Consider the following 17,684-nt stretch of genomic DNA (forward strand, 5'->3'; position numbering starts at 1 on the left):
GATGTTTGGGGACATCTGTTCGACTCAGTCGATTGAGCATCCAACCGACTTCGTCTCAGGTCATGATCTCACGGTCGGTGGGTTCGAGCCCCGAATCGGGCTCTGTGCTGACTGCTCAGAGTCTGGAGCCTGCTTCGGAGTCTGTGTCTCCCTCTCTCTCTGCCCCTCCCCCACTCAGGCGTGTGTGTGTGTGTGTGTGTGTGTGTGTGTGTGTGTGTGTGTGCGCTCTCTCTCTCTCTCTCTCTCTCTCTCTCTCAAAAATGAATAAACATTAAAAAAAGTTTTTTTAATTAAAAAAAGAGGTGTTTGCCTTCAGCCACTCCTACCTCCCCTCTCCCCAACTTTGGAGTCCCAGCCCCAACCTGTCCCATGGCGTACCCTTGAGGCTCCAGGACCCCACCCAAGACAGCAACCCCCCTCAGCACGGCCTTGACCTTCCTCCCCACTTTTTCCCTTTCTCCATCCAACATCAAAACTTATCTGTTCTGAGTCTCACCCTTTAGGATCCTAATAAAGGAGAGTAGCTAATCCTCCCCAGAATGTGTTTATCGGTATCCAAAAGAATTATCTGGAATTTGAAAATAAGTCCGAAAGGTTGACAGCACGTTCTTTCAGCATTCCACAGGGGCAAAGGCCACCCAAGCATCTTCTAGACTATAGGAATGTACTTCATTTCCTCCCCTGGCACAGACTGGAGGTCCCAGACTAAATGAAGTCACACATTAACCTGTAGATTTTGTCCAGGAGAGATGTAAACAATTTTCATCTGCTGGAACAGATAACCTCAAAGATTCATGGCCTGTTGTACATTAACCAGCTTTTAAAAATCGAACTCAGCCATCTCATTGTAACACTTCTTTGTTATTCAGCTTTTTAAATGCTCTTTCAACCATTCATAATATCTCTCATTAATTAATGAGCTAAATAGAGTCTTTGAGATGGCTTTATTTTATTTTTGCCCAAGGGTAATAATTTTATCTTTTTGAAAATTATATTTTAAGATTTTGGGAGGTTTCATGGAGATGCCCCAGTAAACTCAGATGTCAGAACCAAGCAACCTACGGTACTGGAGAGGTGCCTTTCATGGTCTCTGTGAACCCAAGCACTTTCTCTCTTGGCTCTTGGAGGGAATCCCATGTGTGACAGAACTTTAGGTTTGCTGACTCTGCTAAAAAAAATTTTAATGTTTATTTATTTATTTATTTATTTATTTATTTTGAGAGAGAGAGCATGAGAGGGGGATGAGCAGACAAGGAGGGAGACACAGAATCTGAAGCAGGCTCCAGCCTCTGAGCCATCAGCACAGAGCCTGATGCAGGGCTCAAACCCAAGAACCGTGAGATTATGACCTGAGCCGAAGCCAGATGTTTAACCAACTGAGCCACCCAGGTGCCCCACTGCTGTTTCTTATGTTGTTGTCTTTTTTTTTTTTTTCCTCACTGATTTTGTGTTTTCATTTTTGGTGGCTGCCATGATGGGGAATTCAATTTTATGGACCGGCCATTGCTGATCTCTGTGGGACGCATGATAGAGACCTAGTGTCTATTGGTTGAGAGGCAGCAGAAAACCTGATTTGCTGATCTTTGGTGGTGGTGGTGATGGTGGTTTTTCTACGTGTGCTCCAAAGTGGCGAAGCATTTTGTACCCACTGGGAAGGAGAACAACTCTGAGATCTGGACAGGTGAGTTTCATGTGCCTGTGTTTACTTTTGACCTGTGGCCTGTGAGTTGTGGATATGAAGCCACTGTGTCTGTCTATCTATGTGTCTACATGTCTGTAATTCAGAAATACCTTTAACTCTTCTGTGAGTATGGAATATTTTTCTGCATCTGGAGGGTATTAATGACTTAGAGTACTATGCTTCTTACAGGGGTTCTGTGTTGATTGGTTTATAGAGACAAATAAGTGTTTATATAAATCTAATTTCCCCCCAAATCACAGAAAATAAAGAAACTGAGCTTCTAATGCTTTAAATGTGCTAGATTAAACAAAACTTTTTTTTAATGTTTATTTTTGAGAGAGAGACAGAGCATGAGTGGGGGAGGGGCAGAGAGAGAGGGAGACACAGAATCTGAAGCAGGCTCCAGGCTCTGAGCTGTCAGCACAGAGCCCGACTTGGGGCTTGAAATCACCAACCTGAGATTATGACCTGAGTGAAAGTCGGATGCTCAACCAGCTGAGCCAGTCAGGTGCCCCTGTGCTAGATTTTTTTTTTAATCCGTCTTAAAAGAAATTGCTAGCTCAGAAAGCTTTTAAAAAACCAAGTTAATGTAATTAATGTGGATCTTTGGCTAAATTAGATTGGTTTAATAATTTTGCTTATAAAATATAAATAATATCTGTGTTTTCTCTGCTTTATATTAAGTATCGTACAACTATACTTTCTACTTTTTATAAGATCTGGATTTCTTTTTTGTTTTTGTTTTTATTTATTTTTTTAACGTTTATTTATTTTTGAGACAGAGAGAGACAGAGCATGAATGGGGGAGGGTCAGAGAGAGGGAGACACAGAATCTGAAACAGGCTCCAGGCTCTGAGCTGTCAGCACAGAGCCTGATGTGGGACTCGAACTCACGGACCGCGAGATCATGACCTGAGCCGAAGTCGGCCGCTTAACCGAATGAGCCACCCAGGCGCCCCTGGATTTCTTTTTTGTGAAGAAACTAGTTAATCTGAATTTTCCACACTTCTGATTATGTCTCACTAATCAAATAATCCAACATAATCCTCACATAATGTTTAAGATTATAAAAATGTAAATTTGGGTTCAACTAAATTGATTCATTACACAATTCCAAGATCCTTAGGTAACTTTAAAAACATGAATTAATATTAATTAATAAAGAATTTTAGGGGGTGCCTGAGTGGCTCAGTCTGTTAAGCATCCAACTCTTGATTTCAGCTCATGTCATGATCTCACAGATGGTGAGTTCCGGCTCAGTTCACTATTTCAAGCACTGCTTTGGGTTCTGCACTGACAATGCAGAGACTGCTTGGGATTCTCTCTCTTTCTTCCTCTCTCTCTGCCCCTCCCCCATCTCTTTCTCTCTCAAAGTAAATAAATAAACTTAGAAAAGAAAAGAAAAGAAAAGAAAAGAAAAGAAAAGAAAAGAAAAGAAAAGAAAGAATTTTTGGCTACCTGGACAGTTTCTGAGAAAAACTGAAACATTGGGGCACCTGGGTGACTCAGTCGGCTAAATGTCTTACTTTTGATTTTGGCTCAGGTCCTGATGCCACGGTCATGGGACTGAGCCCTATGTTGGGCTCTGTGCTGGGCGTGCAGCCTATTTAAGATTCTCTCCCCTCTCCCTCTTGCCCCTCCCCCCCCCACTCTCTCTTTCTTTTTCTCTCAAAAAAAAAAAAAAAAAGAGAGAGAAAGAAAAAGAAAAGCTAAAACATTGCTAAGCATGATTTTAAGTTTATATCCTTTTACTTCTTATTTTTATGTGCAAGAGAGCAGCTAGACCTTTGAGTCATGTTAATGAGTCAATTCATTCCTGCCACTTTAAATAGTTGTGCAAGGCAAAGCAGAGATTCAAGTAGATATTTGTACACCCAAGTTCACAGTGGCACTATTCACAATAGCCAAAAGATGGAAAACAACACACGTGTCCATTGGGGGATGAACAGAAAGACAAAATGTGGTCTATACATACAGTGGAATATTACTCAGCCTTAAAAAGGAAGGAAATTGTGACACATGCTATATATAACATGAATGAACGTTAAAGACATCATGCTAAGTGAAAGAAGCCAGTCACAAAAAGACAAATATTGTATTTTTCCAGTTATACAAGGGACCCAGAGTGGTCCAATTCATGGAGACAGAAAGTAGAATGGGGGCTTCTAGAGGATGGGGAGAAAGGAGAATGGGAATTAGGGTTTAATTAGGGCAGAGTTTCAGGGCGCCTAGGTGGCTCAGTCAGTTAAACGTCCAACTTTGACTTGGGTCATGATCTCACAGTTCATGGGTTCGAGCCCCACATCGGGCTCTGTGCTGACAGCTCAGACCCTGAAGCCTGCTTCGGAGTCTGTGTCTCCCTCTCTATCTGCCTCTTCCCTTTGCGCTCTGTCTTTCTCTCTATCTCTCTCTCAAAAATAAATAAATATTTTTAAAAATTAAAAAAAAAGAAATCTTGCAATATTTGTTGCATGTAGATGAAAATCAAAACTGAGGGTATAAACTATAACAAAATCTGACATCAAATATGGCTTGGGTTAGGAGGGTGAAGGTTAAATTTAAAAACAATATTTATTTATTTGTTTGTTTATTTATTTATTTATTTATTTATTTATTTATTTATGGGTTGGGCTAAAAAAAGAGCATCATCAGAAGAACTACCAAATCAGAAGAGATGTTCAAGCTTTATGTAGGTAAAATGTCATTAATACACTATTTCAGAAACTTCATGCTTTATGGGAAGGCCCTGGAGATTTCTCAATGCCTTTGTAAGTGCTTATTTTCAGGGGGAGCACCGATCAAACCCTTATGAAATCATTATGTGCAGTATCCCAGCAAAGAACTTTACTCTCTTCTACTCTGATAATATTAGTTACTGTCATAAATAATTACAGCTTTTCAGTCTCGTTACCAAATAAGTTTCTGCTTTCCTATTTTGTCCTGGAGTCTCCAGTAAAATCTGCAGGCCACAAAGGACTGACCCAAAGACTTGTGGGAAAGAACTGCACCAGGTTCTATGCTTCTGATACCTCTGTTTCTGTTGTTTCACTTGGGTACAAGGATTCTGAGCTGACATTGGCCGACCCTCAGACTGAACTGGTGGACTGACAATTTCTAGGACACTTGAGTCCAGAAGCAGCCAGCTCACCCAAGATCCAGCAGGACAAGAATTAATTACATAGAACGGAGTGAATTGTTCAACTGAGGTTAGACATTTTAATGTTTGTTTATTTTTGAGACAGAGAGAAACGGAGTGTAAGCAGGGGAGGGGCAGAGAGAGAGACATACACACAGAATCCAAAGCAGGCTCCAGGCTTTAAGCTGTCAGCACAGAGCCCAACGTGGGGCTGGAACTCACGGACCATGAGACCATGACCTGAGCCAAAGTTGCATGCTTAACTGACTGAGCCACCCAGGCTCCCCTGAAGTTAAACATTTTAAATGCTGTCTGAATCTCACTGACCCCCTCCTGTATCAGAAACCAACAATTTTACTGAACCTCCTTACTTTCCATGTTAACATAGTTATTTACACGGGTTCATTAAGAATCTGTCCTCCTTTCTGTTGGGATATAGCTGGATGAATCAATTGTGTAACTGACGAGTCATGTAGGAGAATGATTCTCATATAATCAGACATGATGCGTCCATTGTAAAGAACAGCCATGGAACCAATGTCTGCAAAACCCTTCCAGAAACCTGGCCTGGAGCCAGTTGATAAAGAAAACCACTTTCGGGCAGGAGAGGGACCTTAGTAAAATTGGGAACCCCAAGCAGAAAGGAAACCCTTTGCATTTATAGGGGCTGCAGGTAAAAGGTGGTGGAGAGAGAGTCTTGGGTTTAGTTTCCTGGCCTGAGGATAGAAAATAGGGTGGCCAGCTTGACCCAGTCTGCCCCAGACTTTCCCAGTGTTAACACTGGAAGTCTCTCATCCCGGATACCCCTCCAGTCCCAGGCAAACCGGGACAAACATTCACTCTACATAGAAGAGCAAATAACAGAGGTTTTAAATTTAAGGTTCTGCATGAAAATGTTTAGACAGAAGCTAAAATGGCTTAATGCCTTCGAAGTCTGGATTTGCAGAGCAAACTCAAGGATGCACATGTTTCACTTATGGAAACCTAATGAGAATTGGCTTTTTTATATCGAGAATAAGCTTGGGAGATTATTTATCATCACAGAAAATCACCTGAATACTTGGAAACTTGGAAACAGGGCCGAAAGGTGGAAAGCATGTCGCTTCAAGCATTGTCTAGACTAGAGGAATGCACTCAGTCCATCTCATTGTTTATCTTTAATTAAAAGTCCCAGACGTGCTGAAGTTACTTGTTAACTTGTGGAGTTTTGCCCAGGAGAGATGAAAATAATTTTTGTCTAGTAGAACAGATAACCCCAAAGATTTACGGCCTGTGGGACATCAGCCACGTTAAAAATTGAACTCAGCAATCTTATCCTAACACTGTCCTGTCAGATTGCCTTTAAATACTGTATCCTAGCTTCTTACATACTTTTTGAGCCAGTCGTAACATCTTCCTGGCTCCTTCATTAATCAACAATAATAATTTATTAGATAAGAACTTTGATAAGTGTTGATTTTATATTTACTTGAAAGTCTATTTTTTATCTTTTTGAAAAGTATATATACATATATATATAATTTATGTATAAATATGTATTATGTATATATGTATATATATATAATGTATGTATAAATTATATATATAATGTATGTATAAATTATATATATAATTTATGTATAAATTATATATATAATGTATGTATAAATTATATATATACGTATATATAATTTATGTATAAATTATATATACGTATATATATAATATATATTATATATATACGTATATATATAATATATACGTATATATATAATATATATATCCTAAAAAATATATAATTTATGTATAAATTATATACGAGTATATATATAATTTATGTATAAATTATATATATATTTTTTTTAACTGAATTATTCTAGGGAGTTGGCAGAGGCTCTCCTGAAAAAGTCTTATTAATTAATTAATAAGTCATCTCTGCACCCAACGTGGGGCTTGAACTCACAACCCTCAAGATCAAGAATCACATGCTCTACCGCTGAGCCAGCCAGGCTCCCCTGAAAATTATATTTTAACATCAGCCATTTGTACCTTGTGGCCCTGAGGCTAGAACACAAGAAAGGTCAGTTTTGATGCGGGAAGGACAGAGTCTGGAGCATGGAACAGTGTCCGGAGGAGACGGGCAGAACCAGTGTGACTCCAGCAACCCACATGGGCCCCTTTGCAGAGAATGAGGAAAAACCAAAGAAGAATTGGCCAATGTTGGTCTAGGCCAGAGCCTCAGACTCGTTATTCGAACACACAACCATGGCCGATCTTATGTTTCATTGATGTTTACGGTCATCGATATGGTTTGACTTCCAGGACTCTGACTGCTCCCCAGGATAAACTTCCCTGCTCAATGGGCCCGAAATTCTATCACTTGCAAGTTCCTTCTTTGGCTTGAAGTCCTTTCCTTTGTTAAAATGCAAATGTTTCTGGAAGAGTGGCACACATAACGTCTTGTCAGTCATTTAGTTACACATTAGTATAAACAAATTCCTCACTTTTTCTGAGAGCAATTTTTATTTATTTATTTACTTGCCTCAGAAAACATGTGTATTTGTCAATTAACCCAGAGAACATTTTGGGAGGCAAACCATAAAAGACTCTTAAATACAGGGGCGCCTGGGTGGCTCAGTCGGTTAGGCGTCCAGCTTCGGCTCGGGTCATGATCTTGCAGTCCATGAGTTCGAGCCCCACGTCGGGCTCTGTGCTGACAGTTCAGAGCCTGGAGCCTGCTTTGGATTCTGTGTCTCCCTCTCTCTCTACCCCTCCCCTGCTCACACTCTGTCTCTCTCTCTCAAAAATAAATTAACATTAAAAAGAGAAAGAGAGAGATTCTCTTAAATACAGAGAAGGAACTGAGGGTTGCTGGAGGGGTGTTGGGTGGGGGAATGGGCTACATGGGTGATGGGCCTTAAGGACGGCACTTGTTGGAATGAGCACTGGGTGTTGTGTAAGTGATGAATCGCTAAATTCTACTCCTGAAACCAATACTACACTGTATGTTAACTAACTCGAATCTAAAAAAAAAAAAAAAAGGTAATAATTTGTGCCAGACACAAAAACATTAATGTTATCGTGTAACAAATGTGTTTTGCAGGCAACCAGCTCAAGTAAAACCAACAAAATGGAGAACATTTCTTTGCATACAAACATAAATACCTGATATGTACATTGTGCTTTTTGCCCACTGGTCTTTATATTTTAATTAATTAATTAATTAATTAATTAATTTTTAACGGAAGCATCGTTGACACACAATGTTATATTACTTTCAGGTACACAACATAGTGATTTGACAAGTCTACATGTATATTGTGCTCACCAGAAGTGTAGACACCACCATTCAACACTATTACAATACGTTTTGGTTTTTTTTTGAGACAGAGAGAGAGAGAGAGAGAGGGCATGAGCTGGGGAGAGGCAGAGAAAGAGAAGGAGAGAGAGAATCCCAAGCAGGCTCTGCACTGTCAGTGCAGAGCCCGATGTAGGGCTCGAACCCACAAACTGGGAGATCATCAGAACCTGAGCTGAAAGCAAGAGTTGGACGCTCAACCAACTGAGCCACCCAGATGCGCCTATGATACTCTTAACTGTATTCCCAATGCCGTACCTTTCATCCCCATGGCCTCCATAACTGGAAGCCTCTGTTCCCCACTTCCCATCCGTCTGTCCTTTTTTTTTTAATGTTTGTTTATTTTTGGGAGACAGAGAGACAGACAGTGCCAGCTGGGGAGCGGCAGAGAGAGAGAGGGAGGCACAGAATCCGAAGCAGGCTCCAGGCTCCGAGCTGTCAGCACAGAGCCCGACACAGGTCTGGAACCCACAAACCGTGAGATCATGACCTGAGCCGAAGTCGGACACTTAACCAACTGAGCCACCCAGGTGCCCCTCGCCGGTCTTCTACTCACCTCCCCTCTGGCAACCAGTTTGTTCTATTTATGAGGCTATTTCTGCTTTTTGGTTGTTTGTTCATTTCTTTTGATTTTAATTCTACCTATAAGTGAAATCATAGACTATTTGTCCTTCTCTGACTTATTTCACTTACTACAAAACCTTCTAGGTCCATCCATGTGGTCACAAGTGAGAAGACCATTTTGTATGACTGAGTAATATTCCTTTATATGTATATGCCACACCTTCCTTATCCATTCATCTGTCAATGGACACTTAGGTTGTTTCTATATCTTGGCTAATAATGCAGCAATGAACACAGGGGTGCATACATCTTTCTGAACTGGTGCTTCTGTTTTCTTTGGGCAAATACCCAGTGGTTGAATTATTGGATTGTAGGGGTTTTTCTATTTCAAAATACTTGAGGAACCCCCATCCTGTTTGCCACAGTGGCTGCACCAATTGACATTCCCACCAACAGTGCACGAGAGTTCCTCTTTGAAAGCAAATTTTGGATGAGAGAAAGGACAAAGAACAGGCATGCCCTGCCTTCCTGGGATGGAAAGTCTCAGACGGCTACAGAAAAGGGATTCAGGGGGCACCTGGGTGGCTTAGTCAGTTAAGCGTCTGACTTCGGCTTGGGTCATGATATTGCGGTTCATGGGTTCAAGCCCTGCATCGGGCTCTGTGCTGTCAGTGAGGAGCCAGCTTTGGATCCTCTCCACCCTCCCTCAGAAATAAATAAACATTCTTTAAAAGGAAAGAAAGAAAGGGGATTCAGGGGATGAGCTAGGGACTCGGACTCACCGCCAGGTCCTCGCGGGTGACAAAGCCCCTCTCCTTGGCACCACAGTCCTGGAAGAAGGCTTGCAATTCGGCAGCAGCCTGGGAGGACCAGGACTCTGGCTCTGGGGCCGCAGCAGCATCCAGGCTATCGGCTACTTCTCTCATCTGCCGGCGGCGGCTGGAGCCCAGCTTGCGGCCTTTTCGGGAAACTCTCTGTTCACTCTCCATACTGCTTCGGCCTGGGGACAGAAGAATGGTGAGGGGGTACCGGGCTGCCAAACACAGTCACTCTGCTGAAAACCCTCTGGTGGTTCCTGGAGAAAAGACACCATGGCTGATGAAGCTGATTGGACCCCAGCTGGCCTCCCCAACTTCATGCCCCATCCCCAACCTCGTGGCCTCCAGCATGAGGCCTTTGCCCTTTCTGTTCCTTCTGCCTGGAATGTTCTTCCCCCAAGCTATCTATGTGGCCTCATCTCTTTCAGATGTTTGCTCCTGGAAAGTCTTCTCTGAGGCACCTGGGTGGCTCAGTCGGTTGGAAGTCTGACTCTTGATCTCAGCTTAGGTCTTGGTCTCAGAGTCATGGGTTCAAGCCCCACATTGGGTTCCTTGCTAGGCATGAAGCCTACTTTTAAAAAGAAAGAGGGGCGCCTGGGTGGCTCAGTCGGTTAAGTGTCCGACTTCAGCTCAGGTCATAATCTCACAGTCCGTGAGTTCGAGCCCCGCGTCAGGCTCTGTGCTGACAGCTCAGAGCCTGGAGCCTGCTTCAGATTCTGTGTCTCCCTCTCTGTCTGCCCCTCCCCTGCTCGCTCATGTGCTCTCTCTCTCCCTGTCAAAAATAAACATAAAAAAAATAAAAGCGTTGTCCAATTCATTAATTGGGGACCTCCCCACTGTCGCTGAAGGTCTGAGGTCAGTCAGTTGATGAGGATTTTGTCTAGGTGAGACCCCAAGGACAGAAGAGAGGGAGACTGGAGTCTGATAGGGGTGTAGTCTGAGCCTGCCCTGGGCGGGGAATAAGTCTGGGGCACATGAAACTGTATGGGGTGGGAGGAGCTTGATGTGCAGAGGCACGCTGCTTTCTGCCGGGCATGGGACTCGGGCCAAGCTCTAAAGGAGGCAGGTGGGATTTAGAAGCCGTGAACAGCATGTGCAGAGGAACCGAACAGCAGGAACAAGAAGGCCCCTCTGGGCTTTCTCTGCTGGGGTAAAAGGTCACAGACAGGCTGAGTGGAGGGGTCAGGGGACTCTGTTTCAGGGAAGGGGGCTTATTCCAGGGGTCCGGAGCCACTGGTCCAGCCTCCCTTTGGGCGTGTTCCCTCGCACGGGTTGCATAGGACTTGAATGAAGCAATTCCCCAGGCTGTGGAGCCCCCCAGACTTTAAAGGAAGTAGAGTCTGCCCCTCAATCTCTCTCCACCCACCCACCCCAGTCTTTCTCTTTCTTCCTGTGTGTTTTGTGTCTCCATCTGTTTCTCTCCAGCTTACTATCTTTGTCTCTCTCGGGGCCTTCCAAATCTGTTTCAGATGCAGTTTTAAGATCATAGATGAAAATCGCGGAGTCAGATCTGAGGCCCTTGCAAAAGCCAATTGTGCACGTCTCTTTCTAGCACAGTGGCTTGGGCTCAGCCACCGGGGGAGTATTTAAGCCATGTGAACCAGCAAATGCTACAAGTCAGGGCTCCCCACCCCACAGGACAGTTAGCAGTCTTCTCTGCCAAGAAGACTTCCTTCTGCCCAGACCCTTCCCAAGATCTAGCATGCGCTTGAGTGGCAAGCATTTACTGAGCACCAACTGAATGCCAGCGCAAGGTAGCAGTCTTGCCACGATGCAGTGTTCCATTCGGTGAATTAGGAAGAGGTGCCCCTCCTCCTGGCAGTCCATCCCACCCTCTTGAATCATAGACATGGAAAAGGAGGCCCAAGAGAGGAAGTGACTTCCAGTCACAGTGCTTTGGAGTCAGACAGACCTCTGCGTCTCCCAGTCCTGCCGCTTGCTAGCAGTGTGACCTAGGGCAAATCGCTTAACATTCCCATGTCTGTTTCCTTCTTTTTTTTTCCCCCCACCGTGTCTGTTTCCTTATTGGAACAAGGGACTGCTGTCTACCCCACAGGGTTGCAGTGAGGATTAGATATGATAATGCAAGTTGAAACACCACCTCCCATTCCCTGGCACAGCCCCCCTCCCTTTCTGGCTTTTTTTTCTCTTAGCACTTGTCACCTTCTCAGAATAGTCTTTTATTCACTTACTCTGTAAATTCTCCATCTCCTCTTACTGAAATGTAAGCCTCCCATGAGTTGAAAGTATGCTCTTTTGCTTACTGCTGTAACCTAATTACCCAGGGCCTCAAACAGTGCCTTGCATACAGTTGGCGCTCAGCAAATACTTGTTGACTACATAGCCCACAATAAAGCACTCACAGCTGTGCCCAGCACACAGTGACTGCTGGGTGAAGGCGGCATTGACAATAGTGGTGATGATGCAGATGGGGGCAGAATTCCATTTGAGCCTCATAAAAGCCGAGTACTGTACAGATACGATTTATTCCCACTTGACATGTGAGGAAACCGAGAGAGGGGTGCTCTGAGAAGCAAGAGACCTGCCCAAGCCGTGACGCCAGTAGTGGAACTGGCACAGGATCTACTGTGCTGGTTTGTGTGGGATGGGCTTCGCCCAAGGCCACTTCCTAGAAAGGTCCCTCCTTGGTGGGCCGAAGGGCCCCCTGGGGACCACGGATGCCTGACTCATCTGATGCGTGATGACAAGGGCTTTGGAGCAGGGCCGAGTGGGCAGGCTTTGCCTGTAGGTGTGAGACTTGGAAACTCAAGCTGCACGTGGACTTCTGTTGATGGAGATAACACACAGGAGGCAGCAAGATAAGACTCTCAGTGGGGAAGCTTCTAGAACCAAAGCCCTGGGGGAAGAGTTTATAACGATACGGGTGCCACATTACTGAGTCTGTCAGGCTCCCGCAAGTAAAGGAAATGAGAATCCTAAAACAAATTCCCTGTGGCCATATCCCAGGATATGGGATGCTCTTGACATCCCTTTCTGGGAGTTCCTGGTCGAACTGCGTCAGCGCAGCCCATTTCCAACAGTTCCCTGGCATTTGGTAAGAAGGCAGCACCTTCTGGACACCTCACCGGCTGCCACTTGGCCACAGCCCCAGCACTCAGTCCTTTCCCTGGAGGGCCTTTCCGAGGCACCACCCCCTGCCTGTCAGGAGGCCCCGGGATAGAAGCACAGCAGGTGCCCGACCACCAGCACCGCCTCAAAGTACGAACACCATCAGTCGCGGATGGCCAACTCTCCCTTCGTGGCCTTGTAGCAACCCTAAAAACAGTCCGCGCCCCCTTCGCGGCCAGGAACGACCCCTCAGAGATAGTGGGGTCACACGCACACACACTCCCTCCTCAGCTGGCTCCCACTCAGCCACCGCTGACCCCTCCTTCACGGGTCTCACAGGACATTCCTCACAGGTCTTTGGCGCGGATGAAGGTCCCTGGCCACTCAGAGTCACTCGGGTCAACACCCCTCAGACTCAGCCAGCGGGGACACCCCTCCATCCTCTGCCACATCCCCACCGCCATTATCGCTACCTCACACCCGTGACAGTCAGAAGCCCCTCATGACCAGGAACATGCACACACACCCTCAGCCCTACCCCCTTTCCCCACATTCCTCGCCCAAGCAATCATACAAACGTGAAAGCCAAACTTGAGAGCAAACGGATCTCGCTCCCAGGCATCTATAGGAACCAGCTCTCCCCGCTGGGGGACTGGGTTAGGGGAGCAGGCACCACGAGCTTTGGGTCAGGGAGCAGAGAACCACATAAGAAAAATGGGGCGGGGGGCAGGCACCTGAGTGGCTCAGTTGGTTAAGTGTCGGGCTTCGGCTCAGGTCATGATCTCAGGGTCCATGGGTTCAAGCCCTGCATCGGGCTCTGTGCTGATAGCTCAGAGCCTGGAGCCTGCTTCCGAGTCTGTGTCTCCCTCTCTCTCTGCCCCTCCCCTGCTCATGCTCCGTCTCTCTCTCAAAAATAAACATTAAAAAAAAAAAAAAAAAGTAAAAAGAGAAATGGGATAAGCGACAGCTACCCTAGGGCTTCCCCAATTCCATCATTCTCTCACCAAAGGGGCAAGGAACTGGTTCTGCCCTTCACCCCACTTCAATAACTGAAAATAATAGTGAACCCAAATGTCCAGGTTGGTGGGTCTGAGAGACCACTGAACGCCTTGCTCTGGTCTACTCCCCCTCTCTCTTCCCCTCACTGACTTGTAGAGAAACCAAGGCTCCGAGAAGCCAGGTAACTTGCCCAAGGTCACACAGCCATCTAAGGTAGGCAATCTATCCCAGTCCCCTGCTCAAGGGCCCTCATTAGACCATGCAGAGAGTTCCCAATTCTCGAGAAAAGAGGGCTCAGATCTCTGCACCCTCGTCAGAGGAGCCAGATGGGGACCACTGCTCCCTCTCCCCCCCACCACCCCTCCAAAAGAAAAGAAGCATTGCAACTCCAGTGGCTCCCACCTCTTAAAGGCTCCCAGTCGGGCACCCAGTGCTGGCCTCCTGGACCTGGTGACGAGGCAACCGCTGCCCCCCAGGAGCCCACGAGCTCTGGAACTGTTAACAGTCTTGTCTCTTGCTTAATCGTCCTTTCCGTTCCCCAGCAAGCCAATCTCCTGTGTTATCTACAGGACTTCCTGTAGAAGCGAGGACTGGCTGTCCTTTCATAATCTGGCCTGATACTCCCCAGGCCCCTCTCCCTAGAAGCTTAGAACTGTAGACCGCTGGAACTAGAGGGGAGGTCCTTCTAAGCAGAGGCTCTGAAGGGTGAGGTGGGCTGCTCAGGGTCACCCAGCTCTCGGTGGCAAAGCCAGGACTCGGACCCAAGTCTCTGGTTGCCAGGGTGATGCTATGCCTTAGAGTGTGGACGGGGCACATTATGGCTAAAGCTGGTATACAGACTGCCCCGGGGTACCTGTACACCGTGACTCAGTGTCTGCAAATACCGGGGGAGGCTTACATTCAAATCATCTTTTAGAGAAGAGTCTAACTTAGCACCGAAATGTATTGGAGAGCTACAACCATCAGAAAAGAGTGGTACTGGAGCATGAATATACAGGGATGGATCAATGGAACAGAATAGACGGGAATAGACTCAAATGCATATGGGAATTTCATGTATGTTACAAGCGGCATTTCAAATCAGTGGATAAAAGTTTATTCAAGGGGTGCCGGGGCGGCTCAGCCAGTTGAGCGTCTGATTTTGGCTCAGGTGGTGATCTCACAGTTCCTGAGTTTGAGCCCTACATCGGGCTCACTGCTGTCGGCACAGAGCCTGCTTCAGATCCTCTGTCCCTGTCTCTCTCTCTCTGTCCCTCCCCCACTCACACACTCTCTCTCAAAAATAAATAAACATTTTTTTAAAAAGATTTTTAAAAAGATGGTTTACTCAAAAAACCATTCAGAGAATGGACTGGCTATCTGCAAAAAGCAAAGTTAGGGCTCTAAGATAATTCCAGATGGGACACGTGGCTTGTTCAGTCAGTAGAGCATGCAACTCCTGATCTTGGGGTTCAGTTCAAGCCCCAAGTTGGGTGTAGAGATTGCTTAAAATTAAATAAAATCTAGGAGCGCCTGGGTGGCTAAGTTAAGCGTCTGACTCTCGATATGGACTCAAGTCATGATCTCACCGTTTGTGAGTTCGAGCCCTGCATTGGGCTTTGCACTGTCAGTCTCTCCCTCTCTCTGTCCCTCCCCTGCTCGTGCTCTCTCTCTCAAAATAAATAAGTAAACATTTAAAAATAAAGAAATAAATCCTTTAAGAAGAATAAAATAAAATAGTTCCAGATGGTATAAGTTCAAGCATTAAAAACCCATAAAATTGTATGTTTGGGATAGGTTTCAAAGTAATGGAGGGGTGGAAGGATGGGTGGGACACAGATGAACTAAGGCCCTGGCCCTGTTCTGATTACTGTTGAAGTTGGCGAGGGCACCACTGATTCATTCTATTCTCTCTACTCTTGTGTATGTTTCAAGAGATGCTGTAAGAAATCATGGGATGGGTTTTTAAATAATCCTGGAGCAGGTAAGGCCATTCCAGGTTTATCACAAAGTGTTTGAAGCCATAAAAGATTGACACATATGATGAAATAGAAATTTTAGAATAAAAAATAAACGTCTGAATGGCAAAAAAAAAATTAACCACTGACAAGTTAAAAAGCAAACAGACTGTGAAGAAATAGTCACATGTCACAGAAAATAAGCTCATTTCCTTCTTAGATCATGAGTTCCTATAGAGAAATTGGGACCATCAATAAATAGAGAAATCAGGACCATCAATAAATAGTTCATGGGGGAAAAAAAATACCAATGGCTTTTCAACATGTGAAAAATATTTATTTTCACTTGTAATAAAAGAAATACAGGGGCTCCTATGTGGCTGTCGGTTAAGCATCCGACTTCGGCTCAGGTCATGATCTCACAGTTCATGAGTTTAAGCTTCTAGTCAGGCTCTGTGCTGACAGCTCAGAGCCTGGAGCCTGCTTCGGATTTTGTGTCTCCCTCTCTGCACTTCCTCTCTATCTCTCTCTCAAAAATAAGTAAACATTTTTAAAAATTAAAAAGTAAAATAAAATAAGCACAAAATAAAACTGCAACATAATATTTTAAGTTCTCCAATTGGCAAAGCAAAAAAAAAAAAAAAATTTGCGGGGCACCTGGGTGGCTCAGTCTGTTGGGCGTCCAACTTCACCGCAGGTCATGATCTCAGTTCATGGGTTCGAGCCCCATGTCAGTTTGTACTGATGGCTCAGAGCGTGGAGCCTGCTTCGGATTCTTCTCCCTCTCTCTCTGCCCCTCCCCTGCTCATCCTCTGTCTGTCTCCCTCAAAAATGAGTAAATATTAAAAAAAAATTTTTTTTCTAATCGATAGCGTGCTGTGTTATAAAGGATGCAGGAAAACATTTTCACACGTTGTAAGGAAGAACTGAATGAATAAACTGACACAGCTTTCCTGAGAAGCAATGTGGTGATATCTGTCAACATTAAAAAGGAAAGAGCTTTTTACTCGGCAATTTCACTTCTAGTCATTTGTCCTGTAGGTGATGCGCACAATGACGATATAGAAAGATTTCACTACCACATTGTCTATAGCAGCAAAGGACTGGAAACAACCTAAATTTCCATCAACAGGGAACTGATTAAAGCTCAAATATGTTCCTGTAGGGCCTCTAGGCAGCTGTGAAGAAAATGAAAAGGATATAGGTGGGCCAGCGTGAAGACCTTCTAAATATATTGTTGAATAAAACCAGCAGGGTGCAGAGTGGCGAGTCTAGTACGCTTTGCATGAAGAACAAATGTGTGGATGAAATGTATGCCCTGTAAATACACATGCATTCCTATACAGTTGTAAATATGCCAAATATTTCTGATAGAATATACAAGACACTGGTAGCAGTTGGGCTGGAGAAAAGTGTTGGGATGGAGAAGGAGGGAAATTTATGTTTCACTGGTTATTTTGTACCATCTTGATATGTTGCCCACTCAAAAATAAATTTAAGGGGTGCCTGAGTGGCTCAGTTGGTTAAGTGTCCTACTCTTGATTTCGGCTCAGGTCACAATCTCACAGTTGGTGGAATTGAGCCCCGTGTTGGGCTCTGCACTGATAACACGGAGCCTACTTGAGATTCTCTCTCTCCCTCTCTCTCAAAATAAGTAAATAAACATTAAACAAAGAAAAGAAAAGAAAAAAAATAATTTGTACATATTCAGAGAGAGAGAGTGATGTGGGAAACGTGGGAAAACGTTAAAATTTAGGAACTGTTGGTGAAAAGTATTACTTTACTATTTTTGCAATTTTTCTGTGTCTGAAATTATTTCAAAACAAAAAGTTTTGAAATTTAATAAATGTAATTTCTAAATAAACTGATAGTCTCACAATGAACCATGCTTTTTACCCCGTTTTTACAGCTGAGGAAATTGGTACCCAGAGAGTTTCTATAGCTTTATTGAACTAAATAAGGCATTCATTTTTTTTAATTCAAAAATATTTATTGAGCACCTAATATGTGCCAGACACTGTCCTAGGGACTGAGGACACAAAACTGAAAGGAAAAAAAACATAGGTAATAAGTGCTTACAAAGAAAAGTAAAGCAAAGTGAATGGTGGGAAGCATATTTTAGATGGGGTGGCTGGGGGAAGCC

The 17,684-nt window shown here is 44.4% G+C and overlaps 1 protein-coding gene across 1 annotated transcript in view; it reads right to left on the reverse strand.

Annotated features, from left to right (window-relative positions):
- RAB44 (RAB44, member RAS oncogene family) overlaps nucleotides 1-14,099 on the reverse strand; it is a 33,323-nt gene extending 19,224 nt beyond the window's left edge. The window contains exons 1-2 of the mRNA XM_053905088.1: nucleotides 14,007-14,099; nucleotides 9,501-9,718 (exon numbers count right to left, since the gene is read on the reverse strand). Coding sequence (XP_053761063.1) covers nucleotides 9,501-9,707 — 207 coding nt within the window. The 5' untranslated portion in view covers nucleotides 9,708-9,718; nucleotides 14,007-14,099. The remainder of the gene's footprint in view (nucleotides 1-9,500; nucleotides 9,719-14,006) is intronic.
- Nucleotides 14,100-17,684: the final 3,585 nt, after the last annotated feature.

This window comes from Panthera pardus, unplaced genomic scaffold (genome assembly GCF_024362965.1).
Source record: "Panthera pardus isolate Hobbes unplaced genomic scaffold, ASM2436296v1 HiC_scaffold_17, whole genome shotgun sequence".
NCBI classification, from domain to species: Eukaryota; Metazoa; Chordata; class Mammalia; order Carnivora; family Felidae; genus Panthera; species Panthera pardus.